This window comes from Anabrus simplex, chromosome 2 (genome assembly GCF_040414725.1).
Source record: "Anabrus simplex isolate iqAnaSimp1 chromosome 2, ASM4041472v1, whole genome shotgun sequence".
NCBI lineage: Eukaryota > Metazoa > Arthropoda > Insecta > Orthoptera > Tettigoniidae > Anabrus > Anabrus simplex.
Window position 1 is genome coordinate 426,705,563 of NC_090266.1, and position 20,938 is coordinate 426,726,500.

The 20,938-nt window shown below is 40.7% G+C and overlaps 1 protein-coding gene across 2 annotated transcripts in view; it reads right to left on the reverse strand.

Annotated features, from left to right (window-relative positions):
- Nucleotides 1-20,938, reverse strand: part of LOC136864179 (hexosaminidase D) — a 650,818-nt gene that overhangs the window by 163,479 nt on the left and 466,401 nt on the right. For both annotated transcript variants that reach the window (XR_010859282.2, XM_067140836.2), the window contains exons 3-4: nucleotides 9,814-10,961; nucleotides 8,948-9,196 (exon numbers count right to left, since the gene is read on the reverse strand). Coding sequence is in view for 1 of the 2 variants with exons in the window: in XM_067140836.2 (XP_066996937.2) it covers nucleotides 8,948-9,196; nucleotides 9,814-10,961 (1,397 nt within the window). In the remaining variant the exon portion in view is untranslated. The remainder of the gene's footprint in view (nucleotides 1-8,947; nucleotides 9,197-9,813; nucleotides 10,962-20,938) is intronic.

A 20,938-nucleotide genomic window follows, 5' to 3' on the forward strand; every position in this document is an offset into this window, starting at 1 on the left:
CTCATGCACGACAATGTCAGGGATCATGTAGCGCGCATCACCAGAGCTGTCTTGCTAGACCTGGAATTCAAGAGATAGAATGGCCAGCAGTGAGTCCCGACCTTAATCCCATAGAGCATGTTTGGGATAAGCTGGACAGAAGTGTTCGTGGGGTCCTATTATACCACAGACTCTCCAAGACCCTGAACAGGCTTTCATTAAAGAATGGGACCTGATACCGCAACGTGACCTCCATCGACTTATACGGAGCATGCCACGTAGGTGCCAAGCTGTGATAAATGCTCGTGGAGGACATACACCATACTAAAGGTTTCCAGCTGTAATTAAAATCCACCCTGGAGGACTGTTCTCATTTTGTTTTCGCCCCTGTTTGGACATTTTCGTTTGTATTCTGGAAATGAACGCGAATCGATCGAAGTTCTTTTGTGTACTTCAACGGAAAAGAAAAAAAGGTTTAGTTGGTAATATACCTGAGTGTGAGGTGTTGTTTCGTGGAGCATGACATAGTTCAAAAATATGTTCCACTTTTTTTTGAACTGTGTACTTCTACAATTTTCGAACAAACCGAGATACCGTAAAATTTTGTCATGTCTGGGGTTCTTTCAACGGCCAGCAAAATCTGCCTATACGAGCCTGGCGGATGTGAACAACTTTCGCGGTAAACTACAAGATTGTTTTGCACGCTTCTTGTGTGCAGGAAGGTAGGAAGCAAAGAGAAAGCAAGTTTGTATTATTTGTAAAAGACTATCGATATCGTGACCACGGTCACCGGACCTTCAGTTTTAAGTGAAATCTGAACTACATGAACCCTATTTTTCACTTAAGGAATCCGATGCGCATTGACCAGGATTCAAGTGACGATGTCACTTGGCTATCATACCTCCCGGTGTCTGCTTTAAGAGACGCCACAGAGCCAGATGTTTTCTCAGAAAAGGGATTCTTTAACGCATCAATAAATCTATTGACACCAGGCGCATGCACATAAGACTTTAAAATGATAATTAACAGTGCCGGTATTCAGCCCTACAACCTCGAGCACATACGGCGTGCAGCCAATCATATCATTCCACAAAAATAGATCAAAATATCAGCTGAATAGGCCTATGTCTTTACTGGGAGCTGAGAACACTGCAATAATGTTAGAAGTTAAACTCGTGTCCTCGTATTCCTCCAGGTGTACCAGTCCTCCTGCCAATCCTAAACTGCTGACAGTACCGAGAATCGAACCGAAGCCTCCGAGGACGGCAGCTAATAGCGCTGTTATAGTATGGACACAATAATTGTGAAAAGGTTTGTAGGCCTATAAAGCAATCACGTCGTAAGTCCTTTAGAGCTACATCAACACACATTTTATGTTGTTCTCTCTATGCTAGGGACCGATGACCTAGATGTTAGACTCCTTTAAACCACAAGCATCATCATCATCATCATCATCATCATCATCTCTCTATGCACCTGTCAAGTGTTGTTTGAGATGTGAGTCAGTGACATCTGTCAGCATAGTGGAATGATCTTCGAAGACCTATTGCCCGATCGGCAATTCCTTTGAGCGAGCCTGCCTGTGGATCATGATAGATCGATAGAATGTCGCTAAACTGTAGAACCGAAGGCTTTCGTAAGATAATTTCAGCGCCAATGATACATTCAAATACACACGTCAGAATGTTTCATACTTGAGACAGCAATGCTCGCATATTATTCCATGGATTTCTATGTGCGTTCAGAGGCTGTATTGGATGGTATTGTGTTATTCGTTATAGTTACTATGCGCATTTGATAGGCTGTGTGGCGTGAAAGGTTAACCGCTCGCATACTATACACAAGGTTGCGGGATAGATTCCTAGTACAATCAGTTAACACCTAAGGCTGATTCTCTACGAGCAGGTAAAACGCCGCTGTTCGCCCGCTACAAACCCGCTTGCGGAACAGAACTATGGAGTATTTGTAGAGCTGTCTACACGGGCGGTTTGCACGCCGCGGGTGGACGCGTCCATGAGCGGGCAGGCGGGTCTAACGCCAGCAGAGGCGTCATTCCAGTTAGCGGTAGAACAGCGAGTCATACTCCACGTGGCGGCAGTGAGCAGTTCACCCGCCTCTGTCGCACGATAGGAACTGCCTGAAGTGTAGTATATTCTTTACTAGCTGATGTACCCTTGCTTCGCTACGGAATTCTACACTGTATACAGAAGTATAGATTAGGTAGTGTACACGTTGTGAGCAAGATTGTATCAAATTCCATAGCTCCTAACGCTAACGTTACCCTCTAAACGCGACGGGAAAGTCACCAAACGTCTTTTCTCATATGAAGACTGGGTTAGGGAATATTCATTGTAACGATAGGCCCGCTTGGCTACCATCAGTCACAATCAGGTTGGGGAGTTTAGATTATAATGGCAGACACTGCCTTTTTACATCCTCAGAAAGACTGTCTTAGTCATTTTCCCAACTGAAATGAACATAGGTCATTACAATGATATCAGTAGGAATGGCGCGATTAAAAGCAATGTTTTCATATGAAATACTCGATCAAATGAAAAACCACGCATTTTCTCACTTTTAACGAACAGTACTACGCTGCCGATCAAACAATCCAAATTTTCAGAGCCTGAATGACCAAGCCACAGACAGCCGTGATCCGTGAACACTCTTCGTCTTTTTTTCGGCGGGGATGGTGGAGGGTCGAATAGTGGAGAGTTCCAGGGCAAAAACTATGCCCTTTTACTAATCTGTTTCCTAGGAATACACGATGAATCGGAAAATCTCAATTCACTACACTGGCGGTGGAAGAAACTATCTGACTTGGAGGCAAATTCTTCCTCAAAGCCAGAGGAGAAAGCCCCTCTTCACTGCCAATTTGGAATAAAATGAATATACATTTAATAAAAGTGAAGCAGAAGAAGCTTTTCTTACGAAACGGCTCTTTTCAGGGTTGAATTTAGAATTATTTAGTGAATTGTGGTTCTATAATTTGGAGTAGGCCTAATCTGTAATTCTTTGCTTTTGTTTTGCAAGTTGCTTTACGTCGCACCGACACAGATAGGTCTTATGGCGACGATGGGGCAGGAAAGGGCTAGGAGTGGGAAGGAAGCGGCCGTGGCCTTAAAGTACAGCCCCAGCAAATTGTAATCCTAGACCAGGTCATACTACTACTACTACTACTAAGTGAGCTTCTAACTTAAATTGTCCAGTGGTGAGCCGATTCGATAACGCAGGGTGAGTCCACCAACGTCTTTTCTTACCAGGCTTACTTTTTAATATTGCTAACAACTGTAGCTGAACAGCTCCGACAACACAACCTATTTGTACGACATTCATCATTACAGTATGGCGGGTTTATCGCTGATGGAGAATGGCTGCGCGTGTCGCCGGCGTTTTTGGCGCTGTTTACAGGCGTCAATTCAACCGCTCGTGTAGAATAGGCAAAAAGTTTGAGCGTTCAGGCGGGCGAACAGCGGCGTTTTACCTGCTCGTGGAGAATCAGCCTAAGAGTGCTTACACGCGAGTAGGATATAGGTCATCCACATGATTCTGACAGTTTGACATGAGTTTCATATTATTAATTATGTCAAGGTCCGCCTTGTCAATACAGTTCAAAATCTAGTATATATACTAAACTATCAAATACATTAACATATATAAGTACATGTTTCGAGAATTAAAATTCTCTTCTTCAGCTTGTAGATTAAAATCAGATGCATGTAAGAGACCTTATTTAAAACTATTTTTTGACCTAACAAAATACTGGATAAAAACAACAACACAACAACAACAACATTAAAGTTTCAAACATGAATATCATTCATGTTATGTCCAAAGTCGTGTAAAAGTTTGTATGTGGTATTAAAATTGAGCTGGTTGACAAGTTATCTAATGTATTGTGGTGTGGCGTTTGCATCTAAAAGAAAGTCCACTTTAACCTGGCAGAGTTGATCTCCAAAAAACAATACAATTATTTCTGTTAGATGCATCGAGATATTGTTTTGGATAGCAGTCCCATACTGTTTAACCCCATGAAGGGCGGTGGGACTATGAAGGCCATACATAATGCCACACCACAATACATTAGATACATTGTCAACCAGCTCAATTTTAATACCACATACAAAATTTTACAGGACTTTGGACATAACATGAATTATATTCATGTTTGAACTTTTAATCTTGTTACTGTATTGCTGTTTTATCCAGCATTTTGTTAGGACAAAATTAGTTTTAAATAGTCTTTTACATGCATGTGATTTTAATCTATAAGCTGTAGAAGAGAACTTTATTCTCGAAGCTTGTACTTGCTGTATTTGATGGTTTAGTATATATACTAGATTTTGAATTGTATTGAAAAGGCGGACCTTGACATGATTAATAATAATAATTAAGTCAATACGGACCACTTGTGGCCATCATCGTCAAGCTAATAGATACTGAGTTTTCGTTACAGAGAATTCTTCAGAGACTGAAACAAGTGCAAATTGATGACGCAAAGTGCGATGAATACGGTAGGTGCAGAAAGATATTCCAACTATACTCCTGTAACATTCGACAAGTGACCAAATATGTAATATTATGTTTCGTATTGTTTTGATGGAATATAACACTGCTTCTGCGCTCCTCTGTTCAAAGTTTTAGCATAGTTCTTCCAAGTATTTGTAGTTAAACACTTATATCGGTCCACGAAATATATTGGAGTAGTTTACAGTAAACAATAGCGTCGAAATATCTTAAAACTCACCGCATACTTTCTTTCTATTAATAATTGGCTTTAGTATTCTTGTTTCGATATCTAAATTGCACACTCGTTTATGCACTTTGCTGTAAAACACAACTAGAATTTTATATCCCGTCAACATTAGTTCTAGCTAGTTGCTTTACGTCGCACCGACACAGACAGGTCTTATGGCGACGATGGGATAGGAAAGTGCTAGGAGTGGGAAGGAAACGGCCGTGGCCTTAATTAAGGTACAGCCCCAGCATCTGCCTGGTGAGAAAATGGGAAACCACGGAAAACCATCTTCAGGGCTGCTGAAAGTGGGGTTCGTGCCCACTATCTTCCGGATGCAAGCTCACAGCCTTGCGTCCCTAACAGCACGGCCAACTCGTCCGGTACCATTAGTTCTGATTTGTTGCAGTCAGTAACATACTGCATATGGAATACCTATCCATTCAGTTTTCCTCGATAGGTTTTGTAGGACCTAAACATTATGAGACGTGTATCAAAGTTTCACTAAGTAACCGCGACCAATACTTAGGAGAATTTTCGTTGTTCCTACTGACACTCTTCATGTTAATTTTGGGTTGAACGCAATGTATACCGTAGTGAGGTCATTGTCCACTGTCGAAGGTCTCCCAGAACGAGCGGGCTGATAATTTCTGCTAAGGAGGTCGACACGCGAGAAATTCACGCTGGTATTGAACAAGCTGCGTATGTGTTAGAGATATCTGCAGGGTATTTGCCGGGCTCAGTGGCTGGCCTCGAAAGAGAACAGTAATGTTTCTTTCTATTCTTAGGACAGAGCAATCCACAGTTTGATGTCATACCTAAGGATTTGTGTAAATGTTGATATGAAGCAGACCTTTACGACGATCATCTGCATGAGCTATGTCATGTTACTGTTGTTTTACTTAAGGTATGCTGACATTCCTGGGACTGTGCACTTGTATGTGTGTAAAAGTCTGCGTAATTCTGGTGTCCGTGAAAATGTTTAAACGTGAATGTGTTTGTAATGAGCTAGAGTAAGCTATGCTTGAGCACCAGTTCCTTACCACACCGCTACGTGCTACAGCTTCGTGTAGGCTCCTAAGTGTCCTCACAAATCTCAACATACCATACCAGTGAACACGAAGAGCTGGGAATCGAGTTCACGGCCTCTCATTAGCAGTTATTGTAGTGTCCACAAGACTTGAGAGGAATTATCTAGTATCTAGTATCTAGTATCTAGTATCTAGTATCTAGTATGAGTTCACTAAAACACTTCAAATGATCCCACTGGGAAGCTTTAATTCTTCCTTCACCATAGCGCAAAAGCCCCGGAGGGCCAGGGCCTACTAAGCGACCGCTGCTCAGCCCGAAGGCCTGCAGATTAAGAGGTCGGCACGATGAATCCTCTGGGTCGTTGTACTGGGCTTTCTAGAACGCAGCCGCTAGCTCACCGTCGGATAGCTCTTCAGTTGTTATCAAGTAGGATGAGTGGACCTTGAATTAGCCCTCAGATCCGGGTAAAAGAACCCTGACGTGGCTGAGAATCGAACCCGGGACCTCCAGGTATGAGACAGGTACGCTACCCCTATATCGCGGAGCCGGCAAGCTCGAGTTAAATTCTTTAATTTAGGAACACTGTGCGTTCGACACAGGTTTCCATATTTCTAGTTTCCTCTACATGTACTTCAGAAAAGTACTGGTATGGAACTTTATTTCCTAGAGCACTTATTACAAGGCTAGTTCAGAACACCATAACTAAAGTGGGAGAAGCGTGCTTGGCTAAGAAACTAATAGCAGTCCCACGTTATCTCTAAGGACACTGATTTCCGACATCAGCACTTTTGGTCTTTCAAGTGTCAGCTCTGGTTTCGCTCCGTAGGTCATAACTGCCCGAATACAGGTTTTCCTTTATTGTTCTGGACGAAATCACTAACACCCCTATACTCTCGTTATTATAACTTTCTAATAATAATGGCTACTATTACACACCTATTGCCAATTATACTGTCCCATTATCGGTTGTAATATGGAAGGTCGTGTGAAAGATAAGGTGCAGGGTATGATGTGAGTTCTGTGTCTGAAGGGAATATCAAAAAGGGGAAAAGCCAGTTATCTTTAGGATATAGCCTAATTTTTAATACGGTTTATCATTCCTCAACATTATCGATAAGAAGAGGTCCTGAACAATCTGAACTGGTTGAACTGCTTCATAGTAAATATATCTTACTTCTTCAAATTTTACGATGTGTTTCAAGCGGTAGTTTATATAAATCACTCCTTTTATTTTGCTTTTGAGATAAATGCATTGACCTTTCCACTTCATGTCGCTATGTATAAGAGACCTAGATACTGATCTGTCTCTGCTTCAGCTATGTACCAAAATTGCAACTATGTTCAAACTGAACTGTGTATTCGAAATCTACTTTCAACCTATTAGGTCGTATAATACGTACATAGTACGTGTTGAAGAGAGGTTAAATACAGAACAAAAGTGGCCAACTGGACACTAGTGGGATCCGAACCCACAATCTTCAGTTCACTGAAGTACTCTGCCACAAATTTCACCATGAACCCAATGCTTTTCAATTTACCGTCTAACCACATTTCAATTCCGTTCATTATCATAAGTTTATGTCTCCTTCACTACGTCAATATTATTTTATCAATTTAAATGCCTGTCATTTGTACAGAACGCTTCTGAAATACAGGAAAAAACCTGCATTTTAATTATACTAGATTTCGTGGTGCTTGAACATGTTCAGGATATGTCACTGTAATATGAAATTCAGAGAACACTGAAGTGGATATAGTATCATTGCAGTATCATTTGCGTGTAATCTAACATTTGAATTTTCATTGGTGATTCAATACTATTGATGACAGTTAAATATAATAAACGACCAAGAGCATTACCATGAGTTACACCTTATTAGGTGAAGTTGTTAGAAGTATTTTTCAATCTTCATATTTGGTTTACATTAATAAAACAACTCTTATGTCTATGTATAGGATGGTCGGGAACAACGCGAACAGAGTACAGTGTATGGGAGTGTCTGTCTGTTAGATCATCAGCCCAGAGGCTGGTTGGATCCTCAATTAGCACCACCAAAGGTTATGCGGTTATAAGGAAACCCCAAAAACCAATGGCAGCACCAAAATGAGACGTACTAGGCAAGATGAGGAGTGAGGTAGTTTGCCATTGCTTTCCTCACTGGGTCAGAAAGTACTACTGCAGCACGACTGACCCTATGAGCAGCACCTTTCATAACACTCAGATGCACTAGTCATGCTCCGAATGTCATTACTCAGCACTACCCATACCCCCAGCAACTTCCATATTGTCACAGCCATGGATGTTGACTGGGACTTCTGTGGAAGCTACACTTTACTCTGGCCTGTGCCAAGAGATGGATGCAAAAGTACTGTATCCATCAATAAATGACAGCAGGCAGTATGGGAGTACTGACAAGTAATTAAAAAGACCTCGATATCTCGCCCCATTGTCTTTTTACCAGCTGCTGAAGTTAGCCAATTAGATCACTTTGCGGCGAATTCAAATGGACTTGACGACGGGGTATTGCTAAATCTGCACGTGGCTTGGCCGCGCTTGAGAGTCATGCCAAGAAATGAGCATCAAACACTTTTTTTTGCTACGGGCTTTACGTCGCGCCGACACAGATAGGTCTTATGGCGACGATGGGATAGGAAAGGCCTAGGAGTTGGAAGGAAGCGGCCGTGGCCTTAATTAAGGTACAGCCCCAGCATTTGCCTGGTGTGAAAATGGTAAACCACGGAAAACCATTTTCAGGGCTGCCGATAGTGGGATTCGAACCTACTGTCTCCCGGATGCAAGCTCACAGCCGCGCGCCTCTACGCGCACGGCCAACTCGCCCGGTGCATCAAACACTAATACACCGTGGGTTTCAGTCAAAGCCACCGTAGCGTGCTTGCTATGGGCCGGTCCTTGTTCATGAAACTCGCATGGAAAAGTTTATTTCCTCTATTGGTGCTCTCAAGCCGGTGATTATACACGCGCAGATTTAGAAACACCGCCTCGCAAAGGCCATCTGAAGCGATCTGATTGGCTTACTTCAGCAGCTAATAAAATTATAACGGCGAGAGATATCGAATTATTTTTTCCAATTATTTATCAGTATGAAAAACCCTCTAACTCTCATATAACCGCGTCACGTTGATTCCGACCACCCCGTATATTGAATAGTCAGCTAAATAAAATTCAAAATATCATCTTACCATAGGTTCGACCAATTCTCCGATGTGGAATTCCTCTAAACTCTGTGGAGACAGGTGGCGTAACATGTCGTCCCAGATGATGGGGGTCACGCCAGGATAGCGAGTGCGCACATAATTCGCCACACGGGATACATGCGAAAGGAAGAGAGCTTCACGCATCTGTGTGCGGCACAGCTGGCATTCTCCCATTTGGAAAACCTCGTCGCAACCGATGTGAAGGAACCGGGATCCCAAATGGTACTCCATCACCTATGCAACCAATTTTTGTATTGAAACATCACTATGTGCTGGGAATGTAATTAAATTGTAACTATCATACTGCATGCAGCAATGACACTCGTGTGAACTATTCACACTTTATGGGGACGAGAAGAAAACTCCTGTAAACCGAAACTTGAAAGAGGTACTTATTTAAGAAGAAATTATAGATGACACAACTTTCTATTCACTATGTCAATATTCTTTTATCAATTTAGATGCGTGTCGTTTCTATAGACCACTTCTGAAATACAGGAAAAACCTGCATTTTAATTATACCAGATTTACTTGTGCTTGAACATGTTCAGGAAATGTCATTGTAATATGAAATTCAGAGAACACTGAAGTGGATAGAGGACAAAACAAATGAAAAAAATAAGGCTCCTAGAACGAAACCATAATTTAATTTCATCGACTGCAAATGTTAAAAACATTAAGCTCTTTAGCCTAAAAAGCTTAAATGTTTTTCAAATGCAAACATGTCTTACGTTTGGGCAATACGTTTCTGAAAATAAGGGGAGGTATCCGTTATCATTTTACGAAAACCAAACATTGTAATGCAACTAATGTAGGAACATGCAAACGTAATATTTTATATTCAAACTCACCTGATCGATTAGTTTTCCCACGAATGCGAAAGAAGAATTGAGAGAAGGGCACAGAGCTTGAGGAGAATCTGGCACTTCTCTCAATCGGGAGAACTCATGGTGTTTCAGAGCAAACTCCACATGCCCGAATGTTTGTACGAGGGGGATGACATCAAGCTCACTGCCTTTCGCTGCTTCCAAAATGTCCTTCACTTCACTCTTTGAATAACAGTTGGTAGCTCGAATAGGAGCAAGAGTATCTGTGAACGGGAACATGTCTTCCCATTCCAGTAACACACCTGTAGCACCAAGCTGCTTCACCAGAGGGAAGATTCGTTTGAGAAAGCTTACTTTTGGTGGAGCACCCTTTAAATCCAGATGGAATAACCGGTGTTGTGGGACGTAAGGTCGACGTGGATCAATATTCACGTATGGAACTCCCATCTGGTAAAGTCCTTGCTGGTCGTAATTATTATACTGTCCTTGAGGTTGAGCTTCGGTGGTAGACACGCCCATGCGAGGTGCATGTTGCTCTGGATGTTGTTGCTCAATAACTCCATTTTCATTTTGTGGATTATAATTGTTAAATATTGCATTTTTTCGAGCTGCGATATCTTCCCGCGATGGTTGATTAGGAGCAACATCTTGTGCAGATTTGGTTGATTGACCAGATTCCTTAATATTTACTATTGCATCCCCTTGGGGAACATCTTGGTTGGAACTTGTGACACCGGATTTAGAATCACTTTGCACAAACTGTACGTTTCCAACCCCTCCATACCTCGAGTCTCGATTATTGGCATTTGGATCTAAGGAATTAGAGACGCCCTGCACAGGTGGAGGAGCGCCAACATGCCCGTTGGATCTAATAACGTTGTCTTTATTATGACTAATTCTTACTTCCCTATCGTGGCCTTGCATTGGCTTCATCATCGATAACTTGGCCGCTTCAATTTGACCAGTTACTTCTTCCACCTTAGCAGCGGATGCTTTTTCCATATTACTTTGGACAAGAGCTCCAGGTGATTCGGCACGAGACCCAGCATTATACTGAAGACAAAGTACAACGATTACTAAGCCGGCGGCGAGACCTAGCAGAGTTGACTTCCGACGCCAGGCCGTCAGCCCCAGACGACCGACGTAAGTGGCTGCAAGGTTCATGATTTTTCCTGTAACATAAAACATAACACAACGATCACAAACAAAATAAATTGTTTAATTTATAATACAAAATTAAATGAAAATGTTTATGTTAAAATTACTTTAGAAGAAGCATCATGATTATGTTTCTCTAGGCGATACTTATTTGGAAAATAGGGATGTGTGTTAAGCCACAAATATTGAGATTTATGCATGAAATCTCTAACTGAAATAAGCAATGTATCGTAAATCCTCCCATCCTCTCTCTCTCTCTCTCTCTTTCTCATTCTCTCATCGAACACGTTTCCTTCCATAACTTATTCTGTGTGGGGGTAGAATTGAAAACATTCCTGAAAACTGAATTATCACGTAAAACCTCTTCGTAACGTAACGAAGTACCTAAGTTTAGTGTTCCTTCATCTTCAGAAATCCTGATAATGTAGTTATCATCCCTGAATAATTACCGTGCAATAAATCGTCTGATAATTCGTGTTACTGATCATGTGCAAATCTATCAAAATGATAAGCAATAGATAGCAAACTTTTAGAAACATGATCAAATAGAGCTAAAGTTGATTTATTTCTCCTAAATTACAACATATTATCGTATTGAAAAATGTCGACATAAATGCAGACCTCCAAATGAATTCATAAAACGATAAAATGAGTTATATTGCTTTAAAGATTGGCAGATTTAAACGAAATCCCTCATCAGCAGAGCAAGTTCTATTATCCAATCCTTTCTTGAGCCGGCCGCGTAGGATGAACTCCAGCACAGCTATCACGTGCTATTTATGGATACGGCCGTACAAGAACAAGGAAATAAAAAATGAAGTACTGTGTACTTATAAAACACCTCCATTTTCTGGATATGACCGCCACTGTGGTATAGGGGTCAGCATATTAGTTTCCATTGGGAAGGTCAGATTTGATTACCGGCTCTGCCATTAATATAAGACTGGTTTTAGGGTCTGGAATGAGGTGCTCCCAGCCTCGTGAGACCATCAGAGAGGTTTTCCTCCTAGGATGGTCGAGATCAAGACTTTAAAATTTGCCGAGCTTTCTCATTTCATCCTCCGCTGACGTACGGCAGTTACCGATATACAGGTCACGGTTGCTTCCTTGTTAATCCCAGCCCCAATTATTCACAAATACAGCATTCACATAAGTTATTAAAAACTCCAAATTCGCTAAGTGCATGTGGCTGTCGGTTACGAAGCCGAAACCTCCAACATGAAACAACACAACCGACTGGCTGTTGAAGAAACCTTAAATACTGTTTACATGTTGTACGAGGGTAAACTTACTGTAAGTCAAAAAGAGAGCTTACGTGATATTTTAAATGTCAATATGACGTAAAGAAAATCAATCAATCAATCAATCAATCAATCAATCAATCAATCAATCAATCAATCAATCAATCAATCAATCAATCAATCAATCAATCAATCAATCAATCAATCAATCAATCAATCAATCAATCAATCAATCAATCAATCAATCAATCAATCAATCAATCAATCAATCAATCAATCAACATTGTGTTTTTCCTTTCCTTCGCGATAGAAAGTGGCGTCCTGTTCGTTAAACACCTCTAACTGATTCAGTGATACATGTCTGTTCTTCCCACACAATTTCATCCATGGCATTAACGAATATGTCTGTGATGATAGATGGCCATTCCGCTCGTTCGAGCCACTGCAAATTCATAGCATACCAATATCGTACTTGGTGGATCATTATACGAGCCTTCTCCTGTGGCTACCCATTCAGTAACTTCACCTTAGCAACAGTCGCTGCGCCAAGTTTCTGTTTTTTTTGGACCTTTACAATCTGTCGCTGTAACTACAAACTATTTGATACATAAGGTGGAGCAAGCTCCACTCATTTGTTTCTGTGCAATAAAGCAGGGAAACAGCATTTTATTTTCATTTACTCTTGTAGAAATGTCACACACTAACCAAATACTGTGTCACGTTTGAAATGAAGGCAAGATGATTTCTGAAGGAGGTATAACAACAACAACAATAATAATAATAATAATAATAATAATAATAATAATAATAATAATAATAATAATAATAATAATAATAATAATAATAATAATAATAATAATAATAATAATAATAGTATTCTACCGCTTTTCACACACCTGCGGGGTCGCGGGGCGTACTGTGACGCACATGGGGATTTGACCCAGTTTTACGGCCGTATGCCCTTCCTGACGCCAAACCAAAATATGGAGGGATGAAATAACTTTTGCATGTTTCTGTGGTGGTTGGCAGTTTGGTGTATTGTGTGAATATGTAGAGAATAGTGTTGGGACAAACACAAAGACCCAGTCCCCGAGCCAGAAGGATTAATCTGACGCGATCAAAATCTGCGACCCGGCCGGCAATCGAACCCTGGACTCTCTGAACCGAAGGCCTCAACGCTGTCATTTCAGCCAAGGAGTTAGACAACAACAACAACAACAACGATAATAATAATAATAATAATAATAATAATAATAATAATAATAATAATAATAATAATAATAATAATAATAATAATAATTGTGCCTTCTCCGGCCGGTTGAACTGCGCGCCGTCTATTAGGCCATCTAGGTAATGTATCTCGAACTGATGCAGTACAAGATAGTTTGGTTTTTAACTGTGAGATGTCTCTACCATCGTTAGAAGTCTGGCTGGATCAACGATAATTAATTCTTAAGGGAAATGCGTATTTTCACAGTTGGCTAACCCTAGTTTCTGAAGATTGTTTTGATCATGTATCAAACTTGTCAACACTTCTGCTGGTTCCTTCTCCAATATCAAACAACCTATCAGAATTTTATAAATATTGTCTCTAGCCAATTCTAATCGGGGGTGTGTACAGGTATCCAGCCTATCAGTAAAGAGTTCTGGAATCTTCCCCTCAAAAATACTGTAAAAGCTGGGCGCTTTAGGGCCGTATTGTCTTCTGCTTGCTCCAGTTTATTGAGTGGGGCGTGTTCTAACGCAGGCGGAGGCCGCGGGCGGTGTTCGGGAGGCTCAGAAAGCAAGTAATGGCAGAATGTTTATAAGCATGTGATAGCTCCTGCAGATAGCTTGAGGGGAAGGTTTCAACCTCTTTTAATTTATGTACATTTCTAAATCTGGTGGTTTAAATGTATAATTTTCGGCAAGTCTGAGGACTCTGTTCTATTCCCTACTGGGAAATATGTAATGCAAGGGAACAAAGAGTGATTACCCTCTGTTGATTCCCGTTCCTAACACTTATTAGGCCTTAAGATTTCTTACTTAGTCACCCCACTGTGGAATGGGCCTAGCTTCTGTGTCTTTGGGCCATAAGCCCACTTACGGTTTTAAGTATTTATAGAAGGTGTGCAGGTGTTTCGCCTCCTTGCATTTTGTTTATGGCCGGTTTCAATCAACCATTCCTTTTGCATTAAGGCCATTTGGCATGGGCTCTCATGCCCCTGTTTATTTAGTAATTGTTTCTGGTGTGAAATTCCCTTGAGGAACAAAAGTTATAAACTGTTGAGCAATAGATAAGCTCACCTTAGGGCTACTATATATATATATATATATATATATATACATTAATTAAGGACAACCGATGGGTTGTAAGTGCGCTGTTACAAACTGATGCTTCTGTGAGGCTGGACTAAGATATAGTTGGAGCGCAGACTCCCTTGTAGTGTGAAGGATAGGAGCAAATCTTGCTCTTGAAAATCTTGTTTCTGCCAAGAGCGATCCAGCTCTTTTCTGTGTAAATTAGCATTTGTTTTCTCTCACGTTTTATACCTGATTTTTGGACTTTAAGTCATTGTTGTTAGAGCTGACTAGCTCGATATAAGATTGTTACTGTTCTTTCAGAGGTTCTATTTATCAAATTTTAAATACAAGAAAAAGGGAAATAAATACAATTTCAAAATCTGTTGCGTTAAATTATGCTCTAGTGAATTCCTTGTCCACCCATTCACCCCAGCCGCTTCTTATACCTCCGTGACCCACGATAATTACTTAATGTTGATTATAAGCAACTTCTTTTATTTTTCTGATAAGCCACGTGGGTTTTAAACTTGTAGTACTGGTATGAACAAGCAGACAGACGTAGAACTTCTGGTGTGGCCTGCTCTCCTGTAATGGTTTAATTTGAAACATACCAGAATATTTTATGATAATTTTTCTCATTAACAGTGCAAGTAAACTTTAACTTAGTTACGATGCTCACATAATCCCTAGCTACACAGCTCTTTCCCGGCTGAACTCCGATAGGCGACGAAAGTTGATATATCGAACTCTGAAGAAAAATCTACCAAAATAGATTTTTACAAAATTGCATTTATGATCCTCATTCCATAACTGTAACACTAGATCTGGCACTTCCCTCGCTATTCCCGTCAACCACTCTTCAATGAATAATAGATCCTTCGTTGTGGCTGGGTCACGACTTTGGAATTCACTTCCAACTGCTTTCGGGAACTCGAACTCAGTATCAAAATTTAAGACAGATTACCTGTTCATTACCGCTATTAAAACTCGAGTCGTGTTCACGCAACATTAATACCATGCTTACCACTTGCATCGCCAATATCTACGAGCGGTATGACTGTCCTATGGTTATTTCTCGCAGATGACTCGCCGACGTGATCGAGCAAAGCCATTGGTCTGGATAGGTTAGGGTAGGGTCTGGACAAGACCATTGGTCTGGAATTGGTTACGGTAGGGCTTAACAATAATGATAATATCGACCTCGAAGTAAGGTAGGTGGTAGGTACTTCGTAAGAGCGCAGCGCTGTTGGATGTTAAACAAATGTCCTTATTATTCTCATTATCTATGGTAAAGTAAGAGCTTTGCAGAGCAATTCGTTATGCAAGACCAACATTGTGCGGAAATGTCGTTTGTTCGATCCTGAATGAATATTTCACCGCAGTGTCACGTTAGCCAGCAATGGTAGTATTTTAGTCGTCCTGAGGGACTACTACAGCGGCCTTCAAACAAGAGTTTACGACACTCAAGCGAGGCACACACAGCGAACTAACGGCAAGAACGATTCGCTTCCTGGCTGAATGATCAGTATACTTGCCTTCGGTTCTGAGAGCCCGGGCTTCGAATCCCGGCCAGATCAAAGATCTCAATTGTGCAAAAGTTCATATCGGGTCGTTTCAAAAATTATTATTTATAATTAATGAAAACGTACCGAGCTGCCTACATGTTCTAAGAGACCGAAAGTCAGTATATTTTTTAAGAAAGTAAGGACAGGCGGTTTTCCCACAAAACCCTACCAGTCCTTAACGCCGAAAACAGCCGCTGTTATCTTCAACAAGAAGGAGCTAGGAAAGACTCACTATCATTAAAAATTAAACGAAATGAAAAGCAGACAATCATTCTTTTTCTCTGTTACCTTAATGGCAAAGCAGGTGCTAAAAATATTTTGGCATCTTCGAAGGAAATTCTATGACACGCGTCGTTATTCATTTTCCGATATTGCAGGGCTGAGTGGCTCAGACGGTTGAGGCGCTGGCCTTCTGACTCCAACGTGGCAGGTTCGATCCTGGCTCAGTCCAGTGGTATTTGACTAAATTCCGGCACCTCAGCATCTCCGAAAACCGTAAAAGTAGTTAGTGGGACGTAAAGAAAATACAGTGGAACTTCGATATCTCGAATCACATCGGAAGCTAAATTTTATTTGGATTTACCGAAATTTCGAGATATAGAGAACATCGTTTTTGAGCATGTATAACATATGATTGAATCATACGTATCTACGGGCTTATACTGAATACACTATTTAAAAATATGCAAACAAACTGTATTTTACGGCATCACTTAGCCCTTATTATGGTAACTTTATAGAAGGCAGGATACAGTACATACAGTAGCGAAACTAGAAACATACCTCCGTTCTAGCATTTAAACATTTCTCTGGTCATACGACACGACACGACTTGACTCGATACGACTCGACTCGATACAACTCGATTTTGACGTGCATCCTGCTAATTAGAGCCATGTCTCTCATCATTACCAATATTCTCGTATTTTAACACCTTTGGAAAAATCCGTTAATCTCTTCTGTTTTTTACTGTCAACCTTTCCTCCCTTCACGTTGAAACTTCTCGTCAACACCACACAGCCGATATTCGTAAGTGGAGCATGTTATCCGCGACTTCGGGAGTTGCTTTCGTACGTGACCGCTAATGAATTCACACCCGAGAAACAGCGAGGCTTCGCCGAGATTCCGAATGCTAGAAGTTTTGTTTCTCGGTTCCCGCCATATTAGCTACCAGCAGCACCGTAATCCTTTCTTTACTTGTTAACTCTTCCTCAAAAACCACAAATGCCATATTGCACAGTTAATATTGTACAAAATGCCAGTTACAGAGTATGTTTCGCTTCAAGGGAGGAAAGGTTTGCTTCGAGAAATCGAGAAATTCGTGCAACCGAATTTCGAGTAATAGAAAAATAAATACACGTGAAGAATAGGACAAACGGCCGGGAACCGGGCGAGCTGGCCGTGCGGTTAGGGGAGCGCTGCTGTGAGCTTGCATCCGGGAGATAGTGGGGTCGAATCCCACTGTCGGCAGCCCTGAAGATGGTTTTCCGTGTTTTCCCCATTTTCACACCAGGCAAATGCTGCGGCTGTACCTTAATTAAGGCCGCGGCCGCTTCCTTCCAACTCCTAGCCCTTTCCTATCCAACCGTCGCCATAAAACCTATCTGTGTCTGTGCGACGTAAAGCCACTAGGAAAGAAAACGGCCGGAAAATTTAATTTACTTCGAGATACTGAAAATTCGAGTAGTGGAGGTTCGAGATATCGAGGTTCGATTGTAACATTATTTTTATGTTATTTCACTTATCACTCTCATATTTTTTTTTCTGGGCCTCAGCTGTAAGTGGAATTTTCATATAGACTTTCTCTTTATAATAATAATAATAATAATAATAATAATAATAATAATAATAATAATAATAATAATAATAATAATAATAATAATAATAATAATAATAATGCCGGGCTGAGTGGCTCAGGCGGTTAAGGCGCTGGTCTTCTAACCCCAACTTGGCAGGTTAGATCCTGGCTCAGTCAGGTGGTATTTGAACGTGCTCAAATACGACAGCCCCGTGTCGGTAGATTTACTGGTACGTAAACGAACTCCTGCGGGACTAAATTCCGGCACCTCGGCGTCTCCGAAGACCTTAAAAAGTAGTTAGTGGGACGTAATGGAAATAACACAATAATAATAATAATAATAATAATAATAATAATAATAATAATAATAATAATAGTAATAATAATACTATTATTTGCTTTACGTCCCACTAACTACTTTTGCGGTTTTCGGAGACACCGAGATGCCAGAATTTTGTCCCGCGGGAGTTCTTTTACGTGCCAGTAAATCTATCGACACAAGGCTGACGTATTTCAGCACCTTCAAATACTGCCGGGCTGAGCCAGGATCGAACCTTGCAAGTTGGTGTCAGAAGACCAGCGCTCTTACCATCCGGGCTACTCAGCCCGGCTCTTTCTGTTTCAAATTTCCCCACAAGTAAAAGTCACACATGCTAAGATCTGGAGAACAAGCTGGACACAATCCCCTGTTAACTATCCCGTCACCGAACACATTTCTAAATGCAGCCATAGACATACATGCAGTGTGGGCCGTAGCATCATCTTGCTGAAAGTCGGCTTAGTTTCTCTTTCCCTCAGTTAACATGTTAAATAAGGGATGCAAAATTGTGTCCAGCTATCGTTTGGAGGTCAGCGTCTCATTTTAAAAAATGAGTTCAATTATTCTTCATCCACTAATTGCACACCATACAACTGCGTTCATGTCATGAAGATGTATCTCTTGTATCACATAGAGATTTTCAATGTCCCGGTGACTAGTGTTCTGAGAATTAATGTAGCCACTGAGCTGAAACAGCCGGAATGAGTAGCTTAGACGGTAGAGCGCTGGCCTGCTGAGCCCAATTAGGCACGTTCGATCCTGGCTAAATCTAGCGGTATTTGAAAGTGCTCCAATACGCCAGTCTCGTAGCAGTAAATCTACTGACAAATAAATGAACCAACGAAGGACAAAATTCCGGCATCTCCCAGTTTCCGAAATCTATAAAAATATAGTTAGTGGGACGTAACACCAATTACACTGTTATGAGATGAAGTCGTCAGACATGATCAAAAGCGAAGGATCTAAATATCCGTAATGCACGGATTGTACCACCCACTACCAGAAGTTAATAGGAGGGATACGATCTGAAACATTTAACTCGAGCACAAAAGAAACCTTGGTGGGAAAAATTCTGAATTTTAAGCCCTGTCGGCAGTGAGGTGGGTGAGATTCCATACTCTTGTGCAATACGGCTGGACGGTTTACGAATGCTAGCCTGAAGTCTGGCTCGCATGTCTTCAAGTTTTTCGTCAGTTCTGTTTCAAGACGAATCTAATTGCGCGCCACTTTTCAAACAAACCGCTTCCCAGAAATCGTTTGCAAAGCCTCCGCAAACATGCATCATACGATTCTTTTAAAGGATATGTTTCAACAATAAACACTGTCGCTCAATGGTGTACTTAATCATGATCGATAACACTAGACTGCAATGAATTCCCTGTTTTGGTAAACATAGGTGGTTCATGTGGAAAACGATGTGCTGATTTCGAAAACACCAACCGATTTGCCGTAACACATACAGATTTTGTGAATTAGATATTAAATATATGTACATCGATGTTCGAGATTTAATGTAAATTTAAGGAAATTTGAATTCATTTCATCATGTTCCGAAATGTTTACAAGCATAAAAATACATTTCAGTGAAAAAACAGAAATGCATTATCATGAACCGTTTAAAAGATATTAATAGGAAAAATATCCTAAAATTCTTATATTATGCAAATTTACGGAAATATAAAAATAATTTTATCGCATACAAAAATTTCCTGTCATAATAATGTGTGGACTACCTAATATTATAACTTACTATCTTGAAAAAATCTTACGGAGGGGGTTGTGGGTGCGACATCCCTAGCACCCCTAGGTGAAAATAAATACAACCCCAGTGTTATATTTCATTGGATGCTTTGTATACTGTAAGAAAATCGGATTCAGGCACTGAATTCAGTGTGTTTAAATTATTTATAATCACGTTTAACATCTCAGACCTAAAAAAGGAGTTTATTTTGCTAGGCCATTTACTGTCAGCTATTACACCATTTCCTTGCAGATTTTTAAGGAGTGTCAATAATTAGTGAATAACATGATTTCATGATATAAAAGAAAAATCCTTAAGTGAGGTGAAAAAAACAGAAAGCAGATTTGAAATCAGTCCAGGAATTTTATTCAAGTTTATTTATAGACTTTTTGCAGGTCTTCAAGGGGTATCAAAATTTAATGAAATATCACAATATTAAAGGAAATTATGAGGGTACTGCGAAAAAACTTTACGTGATACTGGAAAATGGAAAGCAAATTTGAACTCAGCACACCTAATTTAGGTAAGTTCATAATTTTTTTTTTTTTTTTTTTTTTTGCTACGGGCTTTACGTCGCACCGACACAGATAGGTCTTATGGCGACGATGGGATAGGAATGGCCTAGGAGTTGGAAGGAAGCGGCCGTGGCCGTAATTAAGGTACAGCCCCAGCATTTGCCTGGTGTGAAAATGGGAAACCACAGAAAACCATATATTAAACCTTTTACCGGGGAATGGGGGGGAGGGATATTATTTTACAGGCTAGTGTAATTACTACTCTGCACGATCACTGACAGCGTCAAAAAATCAAGTTTCTCTCCAGCACAAGTGTAGATTTCTACTTACAACCGAGCCTTACAGGACAGCGGATGGGACAAAGAAGCTTTTGTCTCCCACCAGGTGGTTACTTGCTCGTCCCTTGAGTGGAAAAAAACCAGCCTGTTCTTCCAGTCAGTTCGCTATGCGCGCCTCGCTTGAGCTTACTGTAAATCCTTATAGGGTGGTCACTGTTATCTTACGATTTGTTTTACGTCGCACCGACACA